This window comes from Hemitrygon akajei, chromosome 14 (assembly GCF_048418815.1).
Source record: "Hemitrygon akajei chromosome 14, sHemAka1.3, whole genome shotgun sequence".
Lineage (NCBI taxonomy): Eukaryota > Metazoa > Chordata > Chondrichthyes > Myliobatiformes > Dasyatidae > Hemitrygon > Hemitrygon akajei.
In genome coordinates, this window is record NC_133137.1 from 40221410 (window position 1) to 40243981 (window position 22572).

Sequence of the window (22572 nt, forward strand, 5' to 3'; positions counted from 1 at the left end):
TATAGAGGAGAATAAACAGTTGAATATTCAGACTGAGACCCTTCATCAGGACATTCAGAATCTCGGCCTGGAACATCAACTGTTTATGTCCCTCCATACCTGCTGCCTGACCTGGGTTCCACCAGCATTGTGTGTGAGTTGCTCCAGATCTCTATCATCTGGAGAATATCTTGTGTTCAAGTATAGGACTCTCTCGCTCAGGTGCCAGGGTGTCTGCTATTTATGTTCAAACATCTCGAGTGGACTTGAACTGACAATCTCCTGATTTGGGGGCAATAGTACCCTGAACTGGGTACCTCTGAGCTGGAGCTTGTGTTGTAGACAAGTGAATGCTCCTGTCCTTGGGTTCTAAACATCATTAATGCATTATCTCTGTAGGAATTTAACCACAATATGATTGAATTCACTTTGCAATTTTGAGAAGTAGAAACTAAAACCCAATGTGTTGTTATTTCAGTAGAATAAAGGAAATTATAATGGCATGAAAGGGGAACTGGCCAAAGTTGACTGGAAAGGTATTCTAGCAGGAAGGACAGCAGAGAAGCAATGGCTGGAGTTTCTGTGAAAATGAGGGAAGTGCAAGACAGATATATTCCAAATAAGAAGAAATTTTCGAATGGAAGAAGGACTTTACTTTGGCTGACAAGTGAAGTCAGAGCCAAAGTAAAAGCGAAAGAGATGGCATACAAGGAAGCCAAAGTTAGTGGGAAAATAGAGGATTGGGAAACTTTAAAAAACTTGCAGAAGGAAACTAAGGAGGTCATTAGGAAGGAAAAGATGAATTATGAAAGGAAGCTTGCGACTAATATCAATGGAGATACTAAAAGCTTTTTTAAGGATATGAAGAGTAAAAGAGAGTCAAAGGTAGATATAGGACCAATAGAAAATGACGCTGGAGATATTGTAATGAGAGGCGCAGAGATGGCAGAGGAACTGAATGAGTATTTTGCATCAGTCTTCACTGTGGAAGACATCTGCAGTATACCGGACATTCAAGAGTGTTAGGGAAGTGAAGTATGTGCAATGAAAATTACGACTGAGAAGGTGCTCAGGAAGTTTAATGGTCTGAGGGCGGATAAATCTCCTGGACCTGATGGAATGCACCCTTGGGTTCTGAAGGAAGTAGATGGAGAGATTGCGGAGGCATTAACAATGATCTTTCAAGAATCAATAGATTCTGGCATTGTACCGGATGACTGGAAAATTGCAAATGTTACTCTGCTATTTAAGAAGGGTGGGAGGCATCAGAAAGGAAACTATAGACTTGATAGCCTGACATCAGTGGTTGGGAAGCCGTTGGAAACGATTATTAAGGATAAGAGTACGGAGAACCTGGAGGCACATGACAATATAGTCCAAAGTCAGCATGGTTTCCTGAAAGGAAAATCTTGCTTGACAAACCTACTGCAATTTTTTGAGGAAATTACAAGCAGGGTACTCAAAGGAGATGCAATAGATGTGGTGTACTTGGATTTTCAGAAGGCCTTTGACAAGGTGCCACACATGAGACTGCTTAGCAAGGTAAGAGCCCATGGAATTACAGGGGAGTTACCAGCATGGGTAGAGCATTGGCTGATTGGCAGAAAACAGAGAGTGGGAATAAAGGGATCCTATTCTGGCTGGCTGCCAGTTACTAGTGGAGTTCCACAAGGGTTGGTGTTGGGTCTGCTGCTTTTTACAATATATGTCAATGATTTGGACTGTGGGATTAATGGATTTGTGGCTAAATTTGCTGATGATACAAAGATAGGTGGATAAGTGGGTAGTGTTGAGGAAATACAGAGCCTGAAGAGAGATTTAGATAGTTTAGGGGAATGGGCAAAAAAGTGGCAAATGAAATACAATGTTGGAAAGTGTATGGTCATGCACTTTGGTGGAAGAAATAAACGGGCAGAGTATTATTTAGATGGGGAGAGAATTCAAATGCAGAGATGCAAAGGGACTTGGGAGTCCTTGTGCAGGGCACCCTAAAGGTTAAACGAGGTTGAGTCAGTGGTGAAGAAGGTGAATGCAATGTTGGCATTCATTTCTAGAGTTATAGAATATATGAGCAGGGATGTGATGTTCAGGCTCTATAAGGCACTCTTGAGACCACACTTGGAGTATTGTGTGCAGTTTTGGGCTCTTTATTTTAGAAAGGATATACTGACATTGGAGAGGGTTCAGAAAAGATTCGAAAATGATTCCAGGAATGAAAGGGTTACCATATGAGGAATGTCTGGTATCTCTTGGGGTATTCCCTGAATTTCAGGAGAAAGAGGAGGGATCTCATAGAAACATTCCGAATGTTAAAAGACCTGAACAGATTAGATATGGCAAAGTTATTTCCCATGGTAGGGGAGTCTAGGACAAGAGGGCATGACTTCAGGATTGAAGGACATAGACAGTACAGAGAGTTAGTTTAATTTCTCACAGAAGGTAGCTTTTAGAGAGGATTCTCCAAATCTTTTCCTTCTGAATTGTATCAGAATGTTAGTTGACTTTTTAGTTCCTCCCAGACAATTGCGTGGGTTGCACATATCAACAAAGCAAGATGAACTGGAGCTCTAGATCTGACCATCAGTGCTTATAAAGATAATGGTTTGCCTTTATATTGTCACATGTACAATGAATCATCGAAACACAGTGAAATGTGCCATTTGCGTCAATGTCCAACACAGTCCGAGGATATGCTGGGATCAGCATGCTTCTGGTGCCAACATAGCATGTCCACAACATGCTAATCCTAACCTGTATGTCTTTGGAATGTGGGAGGAAACTGGAGCACCAGAAGAAATCTAAGAGATCTTAGGGAGAGCATACAAACTCCTTATTCACAGTGGTGGAATTGAACCTGGGTCATTGGTGCTGTAATAGAATTGGGCTCTTTTGAAGCTGGCATGGTAGATTAGCAGTTAGCCTAACAATATTGTGGCATCAGTGACTGGAAGGTCGTAGATCAGTTGTGCTGGTTGTTAGCACAAATATTTCATTTCACTTTTTTTCAATATGCATTTGACAAATGAAACTAAACTAATATTTAGACTCTTCCGAAAGTCTCCATCTCTTAACAAGGCCATACATCCCCAGTACCATATTGATTTTCCCCACACCCTCCCCACAGCAATGAGGAGACTTCAGCTAATGTCTTCACTTAGACTTCATTGACTACCTGGTTTGTGAGTGAAGCAATGCCCAGTTCCTGACTATGGTTAATGTAACACTTCAGTAAACCTGGAATTATTGATTGCTGGTTTTACGTTTACAGGCCACAGAAGAGCTTCTTGCCTTGTTGGATTTGGAGAAGCACAGCTTTACGTTGGGACAGAGTCGGGTAAGTCCCATAATGTGTACATCAACAAAGGCCACACACCAGGGAATCACAAGTAACACTTGATCACAGCACACACTCTCTGCAGTAGGCCTTTGTAGGTCAAAGTCGGCCATGAATGTCGCATCCTAGCTATCTAGGTACACAAGCCAGGGCAGTACAATGTGGAGAGCAAGTGGTTACCCATATAGCAAGCTGCCCCTCCATGAATCTGCTGAACCCAAAGGAATGGCAGAGACGGATACAGTTTGGCACCAGTAGTATCACAGGAATTGCAGTCAGCATTGAACTCATCAGGGGACAGCCTTTGGGACTCCAGCTCTGGATTTTTCCCCTGGGGTTTACAAATGAAGCCTTGCCATGAGTGGGTAAAGCTGCAAGGCAGCAGAGGTTTGAGGTCAGAGATTTTGTTTCTCCTAGATGAATTGCCAACCATGGCTGATGAGCCCCATCTGCCCAAAGTGACTGGTTTTAAGGCACCAGTAACCCACCTTTGCCCCTTCTGAAGTAGAAACACTTCAGCCGGGCTCAGTAGCTAAGCCACACATGAAGGCCAGGAGCTGGACTTGGTTGTCAGAGGCTATTTGAGATGGACACCATTAGGAGCATTTAACAGGTAGAGGAACTTATCCCCATTACCACCCTGGGTGATGGCAACCTTTGAAGAATAAATCAGGTGGATTAATGAATTGAATTGAATTGACTTTATTACTTACATCGTTCATATGTATATGAGTAAAAATCTTTACGTTACGTCTGTTCAAATGTGCAGTTATAGTAATTTATAATAGGTATTATGTACAACAGGATAATCAATATAACATATAAATACAGATGTGTTAGCTTGAATTAATCAGTCTGATGGCCTGGTGGAAGAAGCTGTCCTGGAGCCTGTTGGTCCTGGCTTTTATGCTGCGATACCTTTTCCCAGATGGAAGCAACTGGAACAGTTTGTGGTTGGGGTGACTCGGGCCTCCAATGATCCTTTGTGCCCTTTTTACACACCTATCTTTGTAAATGTCCTGAATAGTGGGAGGTTCACCTCTGCAGATGTGCTAGGCTGTCTGCACCACTCTCTGCAGAGTCCTGCGATTGAGGGAAGTACAGTTCCCATACCAGGTAGTGAAGAAATAAAAGCTGGCAGGTGACAGGTGAAATCAGGTAAGGGGGAAGGTGAGTGGGTGGGGTAGGAAAGAGGGGATGAGGTAAAAGTCTGGGAGGTGATGGGTAAGACCAGGTGAGATGAGTTAGTGGAGTTTCTCCAGCATTTTGTGTGTGTTGCTCAAGTATTAGGAGGTTTAGATCACTGGTAGCTACTGTTTGGTGCCCAATGTTCAGACCAGATGGTGTTTCTCTCCTGTGAAATTAAACATACGGACCCAATTATGTACAAAGAAACATTGGAATCTAGAGCAGGATTAGTTGTCAACATCCCTTGAACCTATTGCACCATCCAATAGAATTTTGACTGATCTGGCTGCAACTCAACTCCAATTCTGGCAACATCAATTAACATTATACTCCCCTTTGCTCAAATACCTGTCTACCTCGGCCATAAAAAAATCAAAGATTCTGCTCACTTCCCTCCTAAACAAGGGAGATCTAAAGATGCATCAAGTGCTGAAAGGAAAGAGAAGCTGTATTTCTGTCTGAAACGTACCTGAGTAACTCCACCCTCTCCCTTGTTCTCCATTCTCCCACAAGTCAGGGGTAAGTTTTTTATGCAGAGAGTGGTTAGTGCGTGAAATGGGCTGCTGGCAATGGTGGTGAAGGTGGTTATGATAGGGTCTTTTAAGAGACTCCTGGATAGGTACATGGTGTTTAGAAAGATAGAGGGCTATAGGTAACTCTAGGCCATATATGTCAAACTCAAGGCCTGCGGGCCAAATCCGGCCCGCGGTGGAATTATCTTTGGCCCGCGAGATAATATCTAATTACTATTAAAGCTGGCCCCAGTAATAGAAGTGCCTAAGGCGTATGATATGGCTAATGCTGAGTTTATTCAGGTACCAGGTTTTCAGGGTTTTTAGTGTTTATTCGGCAGTCTTGCTTGGCAGTCTTCTTCATAAGAAACGGAATTTGTAAAGTGAAACACTTTGTAGTTATAGCAGAGACTGAGACACATGAGAGCAGGCTGAAAAAACGGAGACAACGAAAGCTGCGTTCGCACGCGTCCAACTGATCCGGCCCGCATGAAGCTGCATTTTGCTCAATCCGGCCCGTGACCTAAAATGGGTTTGACACCCCTGCTTTCTAAAGTACATGTTTGGCACAGCATTGTGGGCCAAAGGGCCTGTATTGTGCTGTAGGTTTTCTATGTTTCTAGAGGAAGCATCCCTAGTCTCAAACCCTTCAGGATTTGAAATGTTCTTACTCTTCTAGACTTCAGATCGAACAGTACAGTATGTGTCGTTTGGTCCATGATGTCGTGCCAGCCTTTTAACCTACTCCAAGATCAATCTACCCTTCCCTCCTGCATAGTCCTCCATTTATCTTTCCGGTAGCATCCCGGTAAATCTCTTCTACACCCTCTCTAAAGCTTCCATATCCTTTCTATGAGGTGATGTACTTCCCTCCCCCCACCCCCATTTCTTTTCACCAAATCTTTTAAAATTTCACTCCAACATTATGAAGCCAAAAGAATGCCACAGAAAGGGTCTCGAGTATACAAAACTCACTGAGTGATTAAATTGAAACAATCATTGAATGTTTGCTAATGGTTTGACTAATTGGTTTCCCACCAGATCTTCTTCAAGGCTGGAGTCATTCCTCGGCTGGAGAAACAGCGGCAGCGGCAGATCTCCCAGAATCTGATCCCACTGCAGACACTGTGCCAGGGATTCCTTGGCAGGCAGCAGTTCAAGAAAATGAAGGTAAGAGCTCCTGCTTCAGAGCCCAAAGATTAAATAAAACACAAAAAAATCATTAACATTAAAATTAAAACAAAAACTCACATCATCTTAAAAGTTTCTTCCCCCAGGCAGTTAATCTGATCAACCATTGTAGTTACCCCCCCCCCCCCCCACCCAACCCCTCTATCCATTACTCCCATCAGTGAACTGTAAACACTTTAAACCACTTCCTATAACCTGTTTACATTGTAAATGCATGCTGGTATTCAATGTATTTATGCACATTTTATTCAATTTCCATACTTCTAACTTTGCTTTTATATAATTCTTATTCTTTATAATTGTTGACCAGTGTTGTTTCTTGTTGCATGTCACACCCTGACCAACACAGGAAATAAATTCCTAATATATGTAAATATCTATGGCAAATAAAGTTGATTCTTGGAACTATTCAATTAAAGGTGAAGGATTTTCAGATGTCACACAAAGGTCTGCTCCCATGGTCCAGGATCCTTCCCTTTAAGAATGGGCTGTCCTCTTAGTGTTGAATGAGCTGATGACCGTCTATGTTTTTATCTCCCATCTAGACCCAGCACTTAGCTCTTCGTTGTATTCAGAAGAACATCAGGAGGTACTGGGCAGTTCGCCAGTGGCAATGGTGGCAGTTGATGTCTCGAGTCCGTCCCTTGCTCTCCATTAACTTAGCCAATGAAAACCTTCAGCTTAAAGAGGTATGTTTGTTCCATGTGACCAGGGTGTGAGAAGAAACCTCCAAGCCCCACCCCAAAATTTCTCATTTCTTTCAGAAGAGTGTGTCTGATAAAGGCACTGGAGGAACTTAAGAACACTACCTCACTATTCCTCTTCTGCACTACTTATTTACTTATTCATTTATCTTTTCAACTTATAATAATTTGTTATACCTACACTGTGATGCTGCCACAAAACAACAAATTTTGCCACTTGTGTCAGTGATAATAAACCTGATTGTGATATGATGTACTTGAGAAGATAACCAAGGAAGGCATTCAACTGCATGCCGAACATGTGCACTTTAGAGTTATATAGTCATAGAGCACAGATACAGGCCCTTCAGCCCATCTAGTCCATGCTATACTATTATTCTGCATAGTCCCATCGACCCACACCTGGACCATAGCCCTCCATACCTCTCCCATCCATGTGCCTATGTAAACTCCTCTTCAATGTTGCAACTGAACCTGCATCCTCTACTTCCACTGGCAGCTTTTTCCACACTCTCACCATTCTCTGAGTGATGACGTTTCCCTCATGTTACTGCTACTCTATGGATAGCGTCTCCACTAAATTTATTGCTATCTTATTTTTATGGTCTTTGAATGGGCATAGAATCATACAAAAATTATAATAGGGATAGTTACATCAGGCTGCTGTTTATTGGTTATAGCTTAGTGTTCAATACCATCATAACCTCAGTGCTAATCAACAAGCTCCAAAACCTGGGCCTCTGTTTCTCCTCTGCACTGTCTCCTTGACTTCCTCATTGGGAGACCACGGTCTGTGTAGATTGGAAATAACATTTCCACCTCGCTGACAATCAATACTGGTGCACCTCAGGGATGTGCGTTGAACCCACTGTTCTACTCTCTCTACACTCACGACTGTGTGGCTAGGAACAGCTAAAATGCCATCTATAAATCTGTTTCTGGAACAGCTTCTTCCCCTCTGCCATCAGCTTTCCGAATAGACATTGAGCCCATGAACACCACCTCTATCTATGTATACACACACACAGTGGCATGCAAAAGTTTGGGCACCCCTGGTCAAAATTTCTGTTACTGTGTTACTGTGACTAATTAAGTGAGTAGAAGATGAACTGATCTCCAAAAGTCATAGAGTTAAAGATGAAACATTCTTTTCAACATTTTAAGCAAGACTAGAGCATTATTTTTGTTTTGTACAATTTTAGAGTGGAAAAAAAGGAAAGGAATATCATGCAAAAGTTTGGGCACCCCAAGAGATTTGTGCTCTCAGATAACTTTTACCAAGGTCTCAGACCTTAATTAGCTTGTTAGGGCTATGGCTTGTTCACAGTCATTGTTAGGAAAGGCCAGGTGATGTAAATTTCAAAGCTTTACAAATATCCTGACTCCTCAAACCTTGTCCCAACAATCAGCAGCCGTGGGCTCCTCTAAGCAGCTGCCTAGCACTCTGAAAATTAAAATAAATGATGCCCACAAAGCAGGAGACGGCTATAAGAAGATAGCAAAGCGTTTTCAGGTAGCCATTTCCTCAGTTCATAATGTAATTAAGAAATGGCAGTTAACAGTAACAGTGGAGGTCAAGTTGAGGTCTGGAAGACCAAGAAAACTTTCCAAGAGAACTGCTCATAGGATTGCTAGAAAGGCAAATCAAAACCCCCGTTTGAATGCAAAAGACCTTCAGGAAGATTTAGCAGACTCTGGAGTGATGGTGCACTGTTCTACTGTGCAGTGACACCTGCACAAATATGACCTGCATGGAAGAGTCATCAGAATAAAATCCGCACCACAAATTTCAGCATCAAAAGTTTGTAAAGGAACTTCTAAACAAGCCTGATGCATTTTGGAAACAAGTCCTGTGGACTGATGAAGTTAAAATAGAAGTTTTTAGCTGCAATGGGCAAAGGTTTGTTTAGAGAAAAAAGAGTGCAGAATTTTGTGAAAAGAACACCTCTCTAACTGTTAAGCACGGGGATCCTGCTTTGGGTTTGTGTCGCAGCCAGTGGCACGGGGAACATCTCACTGGTAGAGGGAAGAATGAATTCAATTAAATACCAGCAAATTCTGGAATCACACAATCTGTAAAAAAGCTGAAGATGAAAAGAAGGTGGCTTCTACAACAGGATAATGATCCTAAACACATCTCAAAATCCACAATGGACTACCTCAAGAGGCGCAAGCTGAAGGTTTTGCCATGGCCCTCACGGTCCCCCGCCCTGATCATCATTGAAAATCTGTGGATAGATCTCGAAAGGGCAGTGCATGCAAGACAGCCCAAGAATCTCACAGAACTAGAAGCCTTTTGCAAGGAAGAATGGGTGAAAATCCCCCAAACAAGAATTGAAAGACTCTTAGCTGGCGACAGAAAGTGTTTACAAGCTGTGATACTTGCCAAAGGGGGAGTTACTAAGTACTGACCATGCAGGGTGCCCAAACTTTTGCTTTGGGCCCTTTTCCTTTTTTGTTATTTATATAGATAGATAGTTTATAGTTAACTTCATTATTATGTATTGCCATTTGGCACACTTGTGCAACACACACAAAATGCTGGAGGAACTCAGCAGGTTAGGTGGCATCTATGGAGGGGAACAAATTGTTGACATTTCGGGCTAAGAACCTTCTGTAGAGTCTTGGCCTGAAACACCAATTGCTTATTCCCTTCCACAGATGCTGTTCAACTTGCTGAGTTCCACCAGCATTTTGTGTGTGTTTCACTGGATTTTCAGCATCTGCAGAATTTCTTGTGTTTATCAATTGGCCCACTAGATCCAATCCTGTTGCAAGTTTGACTAGCTGAGCAAACCCCAACTTCTTGTAGTTGATCCAAAGGTCTTTGAGTACTCAATCAAGTACCTTTTGAATGTGATGACACTGTTCTTCCAGCTAGTGTAACTGACACCCTGGGTTAAAACTCTTTTCTCATCTCCTGCTGACTTTGAGGCACTTGCTTTTGGACCTTCGAACTGAAGGAAACATGTCCCAGCTATTTTGGTGCATTTAGATGCCATTGGATTAATTATGTCATCCTCTCAGTCTCCAGTGATCCAAAGAGAGTAACCACAACTTGTCCAACCTATCCTCCCCACTCGCATCCTAGCATGATATCTTGGACAGTTGTATTGGAGGCTGGTGTGAATCTCCGAGTTGGTAGGGGTTGTATCTCTTTGGCGCTTCATCTAACATCCTATATATCTGGGGAGTCAAGTTTTGGGGCAGATTTATATCTGACCTCTTAATCACATTGGAACCAATGGGTGGCGTAGTGGAACAGTGACTCGATCCACTACTTCACAGCCCCAGTGACCTCAGGTTCAATTGTGATGTCTGTGTGGAGTTAGTACACTCTTCCTGTGACTGTGTGGGCTTCCCCGGGTGCTCCATTTTTGTTCTCCCATCCCAAAGACAGGGGAGGGGCTTGATAGGTTAGTTGTAAATTTCCCCTGCATGTAGGTGAGTGGTGGAATTTGGGTGAAATTGATTGGGGGGAATAAAATAGGGTAGGTGAAGATGGATGTTTAATGGTCAGCACAGATGATAGGCTGAAGGGCCTGTTATATCTCTATAGCTTTATGGTTACCTGTTGGGTTATGCATTTAAGAAGGAGCCTAAAATATAAAAGGTGCAGAAGACAGGAACAAGGATTAGAAGCTGCAGTTGCACAAAATCTTAAATAAAAAAGCAGAAAATGCTGTAAGTACTCCATAGCTTGGGCAGTGTCTGAAGAGAGAGAAACTGAGATCCCTTTAATTTAATTTACTTTTCTCTTTAGCCACTTCCAATTGAGGATTTTTTCTCAAATGTCCTAATGCATCCTGATGGAGCCTGAGACGCTGACTGATCAGTTCACTGTATGGATGCTGCCTGCACCACTGAGACTCTCCAACATTTTGTGTCTGTTGTGTTACTATCTATCTTTCTCTGCAATTAGGAAGAGGTCAGTGTTTTACGGAAAAAATTGGAGAAATCTGATCGGGAACGGAATGAAATGCGAGAGCAAACTGACCTGCTCGAGGGCAAGGTAAGTCTGGTATTATCTGCTCTTTTATTACTGCATATTACTGTATTGCTGATTTCTTTAGTTTGACCTTTCTGTGATATGTTCCATGTTGCCCCCTTGGCCTCATCAGCCACCTCAGAACAGGGTGGTTGATGGTTCTCTTTGGATAGTTCCATGGTTTTCTTTGTTTCGTAGCTATCTGTGGGAAGACCAATCTCAGGGTTGTATACTGTATCCAGACTTTGGTAAAAATACTTCAAAATTTGAACTTTGGGGAAAGACATAGTTAAACTGGAAAGAGTGCAGAAAAGATTTACAAGGATGCTACCTGGACTAGGGTATCTGAGTTATTCAAGATTCAATATTGTTTATTGCCATTCTTCAGTACACAAGTGTAAAGGAGAATGAAATGATTGTTACTCCAGATTTGATGGAACATAAAAAACACAATAAATATAAATATGAAATCAATCCTATAGAACACAATGTACAATAATTGTTATGTATACAGACTGACTGTATGTACATGAAGTGAGCTGTTGTGTGGTGGTGGCAGGGTGGATTAATGGTTGGAGGTGTTGATCATCCTGACAGCTTGGGGGAAGTAACTATTTTCAAGTCTAGTGGGCCTGGTGTGGATGGTCCTTAGGATTTTTCCTGATAGGATTGGGACAAGTGGTCCATGAGCAGGGTGAGTGACATACTTCATATAACGCTGGCCTTTTCCTGGCACCTTTCTGTCATTGATGATGGGTGGGTTGGTGCTGGTGGTTCATGGAGCTGTTTTAATTACCCTCTGTACAGCTGCTCTGTTTACCACAGTGCAGTGATGCAGCATGTTAGGATGCTCTCCACTGCATATCTGTGGAATGACGAGTATTGATGTGTATAGACTAGCTCTCAAGTCAAGTCAAGTCACTTTTTATTGTCATTTTGACCATAACTGTTGGTACAGTACATAGTAAAAATGAGACAACGTTTTTCAGGACCATGGTGTTACATGACACAGTACAAAAACTAGACTGAACTATGTAAAAAAAAACACAGAAAAAAACGACACTAGACTACAGACCTACCCAGGACTGCATAAAGTGCACAAAACAGTGCAGGCATTACATTAAATAATAAACAAGACAATAGGGCAGTAAGATGTCAGTCCAGGCTCTGGGTATTCTGGTGGCTTGGGGGAAGAAACTGTTACATAGTCTGGTTGTGAGAGCCCAAATGCTTCAGTGCCTTATCCCAAATGGCAGGAGGGAGAAGATGGGTGCGTGGGGTCCTTCATAATGCTGTTTGCTTTGCGGATGCAGCATGTAGTGTAAATGTCCGTAATGGTGGGAAGAGAGACCCGGATGATCTTCTCAGCTGACCTCACTATCCGCTGCAGGGTCTTGCGATCCGAGATGGTGCAATTTCTGAACCAGGCAGCGATGCAGCTGCTCAGGATGCTCTCAGTACAACCCCTGTAGAATGTGATGAGGATGGGGGGGTGGGAGATGGACTTTCCTCAGCCTTCGCAGAAAGTAGAGACGCTGCCGGGCTTTCTTTGCTATGGGGCTGGTGTTGAGGGACCAGGTGAGATTCTCCGCCAGGTGAACACCAAGAAATTTGGTGCTCTTCATGATCTGTACCGAGGAGCCATCGATGTTCAGTGGGGAGTGGTCGCTCCGTGACCTCCTGGAGTCAGCAACCATCTCTTTTGTTCACATTCAGAGACAGGTTGTTAGCTCTGCACCAGTCAGTTAGCGCTGCATCTCCTCTCTGTATGCTGACTCGTCGTTCTTGCTGATGAGACCCACCACGGTTTAGTCATCGGCGAACTTGATGATGTGGTTCGAGCTGTGTGTTGCAGCACAGTGAACAGCAGTGGACTGAGCACACAGCCCTGGGGTCCTCGTGCTCAGTGTGATGGTCTTGGAGATGCTGCTCCCGATCCAGACTGACTGAGGTCTCCCAGAAAGGAAGTCTCGGATCCAGTTGCAGAGGGAGGTGTTCAGGCTCAGCTTTCCAATCAGTTTCTGAGGAATGATTGTGTTGAATGCTGAACTGAAGTCTATGAACAGCATTCGAATGTACGTGTCTTTTTTGTCCAGGTGGGTTAAGGCCAGGTGGAGGATGATGGCAATAGCGTCGTCTGTTGAGCGGTTGGGACGATTTGCAAACTGCAGGGGGTCCAGTGAGGGGGGAAGCAGGTTCTCTTCAGCTTCCTGAGAAAGCAGAGGCATTGGTAAGGTTTGTTGACTGTGGAGGATGGGTTCTGGGACTGTGAGAGGTTGTGTGAGAGCTACCCTCCCCAGGAGTTTGAAATTGCTCACAGTTTCCACCGCTGTGACACTGAGCGGTCTGAGTGCTGTGAGTTCTCCTTTATATGGTTTACATTGAGGAAGAGGTTACTTGGCACCAGGCCTCGAACACTGTTATGGAAAGAGATTGGGTAGGCTTGGAGCATTGAAAAATGAGGAGTAACCTTACAGGAATGTTTTAAATTCAGACAAGCATACATGGTGAGTTTTTTCCATGGAAGAAGTGTGCAATACTGGGGAGTTAGAGGTGAGAAGGGAATGATTTATAAGGGGCCTGAGGGGCAAATATTTCATGGGCAGTGTTGCAAATATATTGAATGACTTGCCAGAGGAAGTGATTGAGGCAGATAGGAAATTTTTAAGAAGCATTTGGATAGATACTTTAGGTCATGGGGAGGTGGGGCTGAATATCCCATATCCCTGTAAACCAGGGGTTCCCAACCTTCTTTATGTCATGGGCCCCTACCAATAACTGAGGGGTCTGTGAACCTCAGTTTAGAAACCCCTGCTCTTGTTAGGCTGAAGGGCCTGTATTTGTGCTCTGTTGCTCTGTTTTGCTGTTGAAAGGGAGGGGAGGGGAAGGGAAGGGAATTAAGTTACCGTGGATCCTGAGGGACAGCAAAAAAAGAAGAGCACATTATCTGGGATGGTTAACAGAAAACTTTGTTGCATGAAACAAGAGGTGAAAGTTGAAAGTGGGAAATTGTCTATCTCTCTCTTTTCTGATCACAATACTTTAGATGGGATGTAAATCTTCCAGAGAAGATAGAGAAAAGATTTAATCAAATCTTTCCAGTGTTAGTGAATTTTAGCATATAAGCATCAAGAGTTTCTGGATTTTGAGTATAAAAAAAGAAAAGCAGGAGTAATTATTCACCTGTACTTCACATCTGTTATGTCATCCAATAGGAACACAGGTAATTTCATGCCTCAGTGCTACTTCTTTTCTGTGACAGCCCTGAATTCCCTTAATCTCCAAAAATCTCTCTGTCTTGAATACTCTATATTAGAATCTCCACAGCCCTTTAAAGAATTTTAAATGTTCTTTAACCTCTGAATGACAGGATTTCTTCTCAACTCAGTCCTGAACGGTCAGCATCTCATTTTGAGTTGCTCATTTTAGACACCAGTGCAAGAGAAACAATGTCCTGTTGAACTCCATCAAACCCTATATGGTTCACAATGGGACCAGACTGCTGATATGACACTGTTCTGTACCAGTAATCAAAATAATGAACCTTTGTTGACATCTCTATCTAAAGTAAATTCTTCCTTGCATAGGAAAAAAACCCTGTCCACAATATCGGAAGTACCATCTTTCTATGGCCTTTTATAATTTCAGCTTTACCCTTCCATTTAAGCCTTCTTTCAACAAAGGCCCACAAACCATTTACCCTCACAATTGCTCGTATCTGCAAGTGATTTTTGTACACACGCTGCTGGGCCTCTCTGAACAGCAACACCTTCCAATTGCTCTCTGTTTAAAAGATATTCTGTATTTCTGTTTTGTTTACTTTATCAAAACAACAAGCTTGCATTTTTCCACATTGCATGCCATCTGCCATGTTCTCGCCCATTCTCTTAGTTTGTCTTTATTCCCCAAATCCTCCCTGCATCGTATTGACAATGTCCACAGCTGCCCAGATTTGTATCATTAGCAGACTCGGAGATGACAAGCATCATCCCTCGAGATCAAGAAGGACTTGTTTCCCCTCCGGGGTTTATGGGTTCTGAGCTAAGGGCCAATTAAGACAACTCCCATGATCCTCAGACCACTTCTGGCCTGACTGACAGTGTAGCACCCAATGCAATTTCTGCAGCAGACTTTATTCTTGTAATAAGCATCCTTTTGAAGAAAGCAAGATTCTGCCTGTAAACAGAAGTGAAGTTTGACAATTTGACATTTGACAATGAAAAAAAGCCATGATTTCAGCATTTTTCTATAACCTGCTAAATTGGTGCTTTAAATGCAGAACCGTTACTCGTTCTACTTCCCACTCTGCCTAAACCCCAGTAACAATGTCCCACTGTACACCAAGACTTCATTAGGATGAATTCTAACTTTGGTTTTGCAGTTGTCAGGCACCAGGAGGAATTGACCTCCTACATATAGACTCCTTCAAAATACTTCTCACAGTTTTTTTTATTGGTCAGTTTATATCCTAATGAAGAGCTGGTCTTGGGGAATATATGGCAGTATAAACTGTAATTGAACAAGGCTATATCCTTGTACTTAACCTGTTGGAATATAAATCTTCAACAGAAGACTATAAGACATAGGAGGAGAATTAGGTCATTTGGCCCATCAAGTTTTTCTCTACCATTCCATAATGGCTGATTTATTTTTCCTGTCAATCTAAGTTTTTATACGAAGATTTTAGGCCCACTTTCTAAGGAAATGACTATTGATCTTCTAGGTTATAGTATGAAGTCTTCCTGCAGAGACTTAAGTGCTTGGATCTTGGTTTACCTGAATCATAGGGATAGGTGCAATAGGTTAGGACTTTAATCCCTGGAGCATAAGGGAATCAGTGGTATAGAGGTTTACAAAATTGTGAGGAGTATAGATAGGGTGAATGCTTGCAGGCTTTTTCTCCTCACAGAACAAGTTGCCAGTGAAAGCGGTAGATGCGGGTTCAGTTGTAACAATGAAAAGAAATTTGGATTGGTGCATGAATGGGAAGGGCATGGAGAATTATGGGTCAGGTGCCGGTCGATGGGACTAGGCAGAAGACCAGGTGGGCCAAAGGGCCTGGTTCTGAGCTGTAGTGTTCTATGACTCAATAGCACTATACAAGTGAAGTTCCGAAGGAGTGTTGCTCTATGAAAGGCACCATTTTTCTGATTCAGAATTACTTTCCACATGTACATCGAAACATGCAGTGAAATGTATCCTTTGTGTTAACAACCAACACACTGGACATGCAAGTGTCGCCACATATTTCAGGCTACTTCTGGTGGCAGGTCAGAAGTTAACTCAAGGCCCACTTGATCTTTTCTGGCACACATGAAATCATCTCTTGGGATTAATTTGAAGGGGAGAGGATGCAAGTGTCTGGACAAATATTTACCCTCTATCAACATCTTTAAAGAAGAGTGTCTGGTCATTATCACATTGCTGTTTGTGGGAGCTAAGGCACCAATCTTTCAGAGGGGAACACAAATCAAACCATTGAGCACTAAAATGGTAAAGCTGCGAAATTAATCTAGATCAGAATTGGGTTTATTATTATTTACATATGTCATGAAATTTGTAATTTTGTGGCAGCAGCACAGTAAAATACATAAAAATACTACTTAAGTCACAATAAGAAATGTACACAGTGGCCACTTTATTAGGCATACCTGTACACCTGCTCATTATTGCAAATATCTAATCAGTCAATTATATGGCCTCAACTCAATGTATAAAAGCATTCAGACACAGTCAGGAGGTTCAGTTGTTGTTCAAACCAAACATCAGAATGGAGAAGAAATGTGATCTAAGTGGCTTTGATTGCTGGTGCCAGATGGGGTGGTTTGAGTATCTTAGAAACTGCTGATCTGGAATTTTCACGCACAACATTCTCGGGGTTTACAGAGAAGGGTGTGAGAAACAAGCATCCAGTGAAAGGAAATGCATGAGAGAGGTCAGAAGAGAATGGCCAGATGGATTCAAGCTGGCAGGAGTAGCTCAGATAATCATGCATTACAATAGTGGTGTGTAGAAGAGCATCTCTGAAAGCACAACACATCAGATTTTGAGGTGGATGGGCTACAGCTGCGTAAGACCATGAACATGCACTCGGTGGCCATTTCATTAGGTACCCAATAAATAAGTAGTGCAAAAAAGAGACCAAAATGGTGAAGTAGTTTTCACGGTCCATTCAGCAATCTGACTGTGGAGGAAAAGTAGCTGTTCCTAAAACATTGAACGTGGGTCTTCAGGCTCCTGTACTTCATTTTTTTTCCACAGTTTGCTCATCTTTGTAGGATATGGGCGCACTGATGTGTATATTTGCTCAGCAGATTAGGGCAACAATTGAGCAGTTACGATAAACAGCAGGAAGAAACGGGAGCAAATTAATTGGATCATGATTGACATCTAAATTTTTAGTTCTAATTCTTCCCAGTCTAAATTTGAAACATGGTGATGCAGTTGAAACTGCTTCTGTTGCTGTTTGTGGAAGCTCACAGTCTGATTCTCAGCAGTAATCCTCCTCATTGTCTCTTCGAGCAGAATGGTAATTGAACCATCTTCCAAACTTACAAATAATCAGCAGTTCATTTGGGGAAAAAAACACAAACTAATAAATAAATCTTGCTCCCTACAGCTTTAACAAGGTTCCTTTGCTGATTATAAAGGTGAACCTGCTCTCTCTGGACTTTAACTGTCCTTGTCTGTGGAAGCCATGGTCAGGATCTATGTGGAATTGACAATAAGGATACTTAGTGAAGTGACATCTACATGAATTGTAGAAGAACATAAAGAATGTACAAAGTTGGAGAAGGAGTAGGCTATTCAAACTCTCAAACCTATTATAATATTCAACAAGACCAGGACCCATCTATCTCATGTCAATTTTCCCATCCCCTTGATTACTTTGAGAAAATTAGACACAGGAGCAGAATTGGGCCATTCGACCATTGAGTGTGTTATAACCATATAACCATATAACAATTACAGCACGGAAACAGGCTATTTTGGCCCTTGTGCCGAACATTTACTCTCACCTAATCCCACTGACCCGCACTCAGCCCATAACCCTCCATTCCTTTCCTGTCCATATACCTATCCAATTTTGCTTTAAATGACAATACCAAACCTGCCTCTACCACTTCTACTGGAAGCTCATTCCACACAGCTACCACTCTCTGAGTAAAGAAATTCCTCCTCATGTTACCCTTAAACTCTTGCCCCCTAACTCTCAACTCATGTCCTCTTGTTTGAATCTCACCTACTCTCAATGGAAAAAGCCTATCCATGTTAACACTATCTATCCACCTCATAATTTTAAATACCTCTATCAAGTCCCCCCTCAACCTTCTATGCTCCAAAGAATAAAGACCTAACTTGTTCAATCTTTCCCTGTAGCTTAGGTGCTGAAACCCAGGTAACATTCTAGTAAATCTTCTCTGTACTCTCTCTATTTTGTTGACATCTTTCCTATAATTCGGTGACCAGAACTGTACACAATACTCCAAATTCAGCCTTACCAATGCCTTGTACAATTTTAACATTACATCCCAACTCCTATACTCAATGCTCTGATTTATAAAGGCCAACATACCAAAAGCTTTCTTCACCACCCTCATATCCACATGAGATTGCACCTTCAGGGAACTATGCACCATTATTCCTAGATCACTCTGTTCTGCTGAATTCTTCAATGCCCTACCATTTACCATGTATGGTCCTATTTTGATTATTCCTACCAAAATGTAGCACCTTACACTTATCAGAATTAAACTCCATCTGCCATCTTTCAGCCCACTCTTCTAACTGGCCTAAATCTTTCTGCAAGCTTTGAAAATCTACTTGATTATCCACAATGCCACCTATCTTAGTATCATCTGCACAGTTACTAATTCAATTTACCACCCCATCATCCAGATCATTATATGACAAACAACATTGGACCCAGTACAGATCCCTGAGGCACACCACTAGTCACTAGCCTCCAACCTGAAAAACAGTTATCCACCACTACTCTCTGGCATCTCCCATCCAGCTACTGTTGAATCCATTTTACTACTTCGATATTAATACCTAATGATTGAACCTTCCTAACTAACCTTCCATGTGGAAACCTGTCAAAGGCCTTACTGAAGTCCATATAGACAACATCCACTGCTTTACCCTCGTCAACTTTCTTAGTAACATCTTCAAAGAATTCAATAAGATCTGTCAAACGTGACCTTCCACGCACAAATCCATGTTGACTGTTCCTAATCAGACCCTGTCTATCCAGAAAATTATATATACCATCTCTAAGAATACTTTCCATTAATTTACCCACCACTGACGTCAAACTGACAGGCCTATAATTGCTAGGTTTACTCTTAGAACCCTTTTTAAACAATGGGACAATATAAGCAAAATGCCAATCCTCCGGCACCATCCCCGTTTCTAATGACATTTGAAATATTTCTGTCAGAGCCCCTGCTATTTCTACACTAACCTCCCTCAAGGTCCTAGGGAATATCCTGTCAGGATCCGGAGATTTATACACTTTTATATTCCGTTAAAGCTCCAGCACTTCCTGCTCTTTAATCGTCATAGTTTCCATAACTTCCCTACTTGTTTCCCTTACCTTACACAATTCAATATCCTTTTCCTTAGTGAATACTGAAGAAAAGAAATTGTTCAAAATCTCCCCGATCTCTTTTGGCTCCACACGTAGCTGTCCACTCTGATTCTCTAAGGGACCAATTTTATCCCTCACTATCCTTTTGCTATTAATATAACTGTAGAAGCCCTTTGGATTTATTTTCACCTTACTTGCCAAAGCAACCTCGTATCTTCTTTTAGCTTTTCTAATTTCTTTCTTAAGATTCTTCTTACATTCTTTATATTCCTCGAGCACCTCATTTACTCCAAGCTGCCTATTTTTATTGTAGATACCTCTCTTTTTCCTAACCAAGTTTCCAATATCCTCGAAAACCATGGCTCTCTCAAACTTTTAACCTTTCCTTTCAACCTAACAGGAACATAAAGATTCTGTACCCTCAAAATTTCACCTTTAAATGACCGCCATTTCTCTATTACATCCTTCCCATAAAACAAATTGTCCCAATCCACTCCTTCTAAATCCTTTCACATCACCTCAAAGTTAGCCTTTCTCCAATCAAAAATCCCAACCCTGGGTCCAGTCCTATCCTTCTCCATGATTATATTGAAACTAATGGCATTGTGATCACTGGACCCGAACACATACCTGCGTCACCTGACCTATTTCATTCCCTAAAAGAAGATCCAACACTGCTCCTTCTCTAGTTGGTACCTCTATGTATTGTTGCAAAAAACTATCCTGCACACATTTTATAAACTCCAAACCATCCAGCCCTTTTACAGTATGGGCTTCCCAGTCTATGTGTGGAAAATTTAAATCTTCCACAATCACAACCCTGTGCTTACTACAAGTATCTGCTATCTCCTTGCAAATTTGCTCCTCCAATTCTCGCTCCCTATTAGGTGGTCTATAATACATCCCTATAAGTGTTACTACACCTTTCCTATACCTCAATTCCACCCAAATAGTCTCTCTAGACGAGCCCTCTAATCTATCCTGCCAGAGCACCGCTGTAATATTTTCTCTAACAAGCAACGCAACACCTCCCCCTCTTGTCCCTCCGATTCTATCCCACCTCAAGCAACGAAATCCAGGAATATTTATTTGCCAATAACACCCCTCCTACAACCATGTTTCACTAATAGCTACAGCATCATATTTCCAGGTATCAATCCATGCTCTAAGCTCATCCACCTTTTTTACAATGCTCCTAGCATTAAAATAAATGCATTTAAGAAATTCTCCACTTCTTCCTCTCTGTTTATTTCTAACAGTACAAAGAACTTTACTGTCTTCTTTTTCTTCCTTCTCCCATACATCTGTTCCTACACTCTGGTTCCATAGAAAACATAGAAAATAGGTGCAGGAGTAGGCCATTCGGCCCTTCGAGCCTGCACCGCCATTCAGTATGATCATGGCTGATCCCCCATCTCAGAACCCTGTACCTGCTTTCTCTCCATACCCCCGATCCCTTTAGCCACAAGGGCCATATCTAACTTCCTCTTAAATATAGCCAATGAACCGGCCTCAACTGTTTCCTGTGGCAGAGAATTCCACAGATTCACCACTCTCTGTGTGAAGAAATTTTTCCTCATCTCAGTCCTAAAAGGCTTCCCCTTTATCCTTAAACTTTATTCTTCCCCTCCCCCCTCATATCTAGTTTAAATCCACTGGAGCCTCACTAGCAAACCTACCTGCAAAAATATTTGTCCTCCTCCAGTTCAGATGTAAACCGTCCCACCTTCCCTGGAAAACTGCCCCATTATCTATAAATCTGAAGCCCTCCCTCCTGCACCATGTCTTCAGCCACTTGTTGATCTGCACTATCTTACTATTTCTAAACCCACCTGCATTGAGATTCTTGAGATTGCTATCCTGGAGGTCCTGTCCTTTAACTTGGCACCTAGCTCTCTAAACTCACCTTTCAGGACCTACCCTTTTAGTCCCTACATGGACCACGACATCCGGCTGCTCACCCTCCCTCTTGAGAATACTGAGAACTCGATCTGAGATATCGCGGACCCTGGCACCAGGGAGGCAACAGACAATCCGGGATTCTCAATCTCTTTCTCAGAACCTCCTATCTGTTCCCCTAACTATCGAATCCCCTATCACTACTGCTCTCCTCTTCTCCCTCCTTCCCTTCTGAGCTGAGGGTCCAGTCTCGGTGCCAGAGATGCAACCACTGCAACTTGTCCCTGGTAGGTCGTCCCCACCAACAGTATCCAAAACGGTATACTTATTGTTGATGGGAACGGCCACAGGGGTGCTCTGCTCTTCCTGTCTATTCCCCTTCCCTCTCCTGACAGTCACCCAACTACCTGTCTCCTGACTCCGAGGGGTGACTATCTCCCTGAAACTCCTGTCTATTTCTGCCTCTGCCTTCCGAATGATCTGAAGTTCATCCAGCTCCAGCTCCAGTTCCCTAACACGGTTTGTCAGGAGCTGCAGCTGGATGCACCTTTCGCAGGTGTAGTCATCAGGGACAGCTGTGCTCGCCCTGACTTCCCACATACTGCAAACGGAGCACTCAACTGCCCTAACTGCGGCCTCCATTACCTACTCCTAATCTAATTTTATTAATTAAAGGAGCTTACCCGGCCTTACCTCACCTGGGGTGAAGCTTGTACTCAGCCTCTGCTCCCTATTTAAATTCTCCCGCTGCCTCACACTGCTAGCGCAGTTGTGCCCCGTTCAAACCTCGCCTCTGCCTGTTCTCGCCAAAGCCTGATTGAGCCAAAGCCGACCCACTCTGCCTCTGTCCACTCCGACGATGGCTGCTACGATGATGTTCTGCCATTTTGTCATGGCTGATTTATTTTCCCTCTCAACCCCATTCTCCTGCCTTCTCCCTATAACCTTTGATGCTCTTACTAATCAAGAATCTATCAACCTCCGCTTTAAATAAATAGATAGATAGATAGATAGATAGATACTTTATTCATCCCCATGGGGAAATTCAACTTTTTTCCAATGTCCCATACACTTGTTGTAGCAAAACTAATTACATACAATACTTAACTCAGTAAAGAATATGATATGCATCTAAATCACTATCTCAAAAAGCATTAATAATAGCTTTTAAAAAGTTCTTAAGT

General features: G+C 42.4%; 1 protein-coding gene across 6 annotated transcripts in view; it reads left to right on the forward strand.

Moving 5' to 3' along the window:
* The window catches only part of LOC140738519 (unconventional myosin-XVIIIb-like), a 680390-nt gene that overhangs the window by 382783 nt on the left and 275035 nt on the right, over positions 1–22572 (forward strand). For all 6 annotated transcript variants that reach the window (XM_073065895.1, XM_073065893.1, XM_073065892.1 and 3 more), the window contains 4 exons: positions 3248–3313; positions 6055–6183; positions 6750–6893; positions 10831–10920. In XM_073065895.1, the coding sequence (XP_072921996.1) occupies positions 3248–3313; positions 6055–6183; positions 6750–6893; positions 10831–10920 (429 nt within the window). The remainder of the gene's footprint in view (positions 1–3247; positions 3314–6054; positions 6184–6749; positions 6894–10830; positions 10921–22572) is intronic.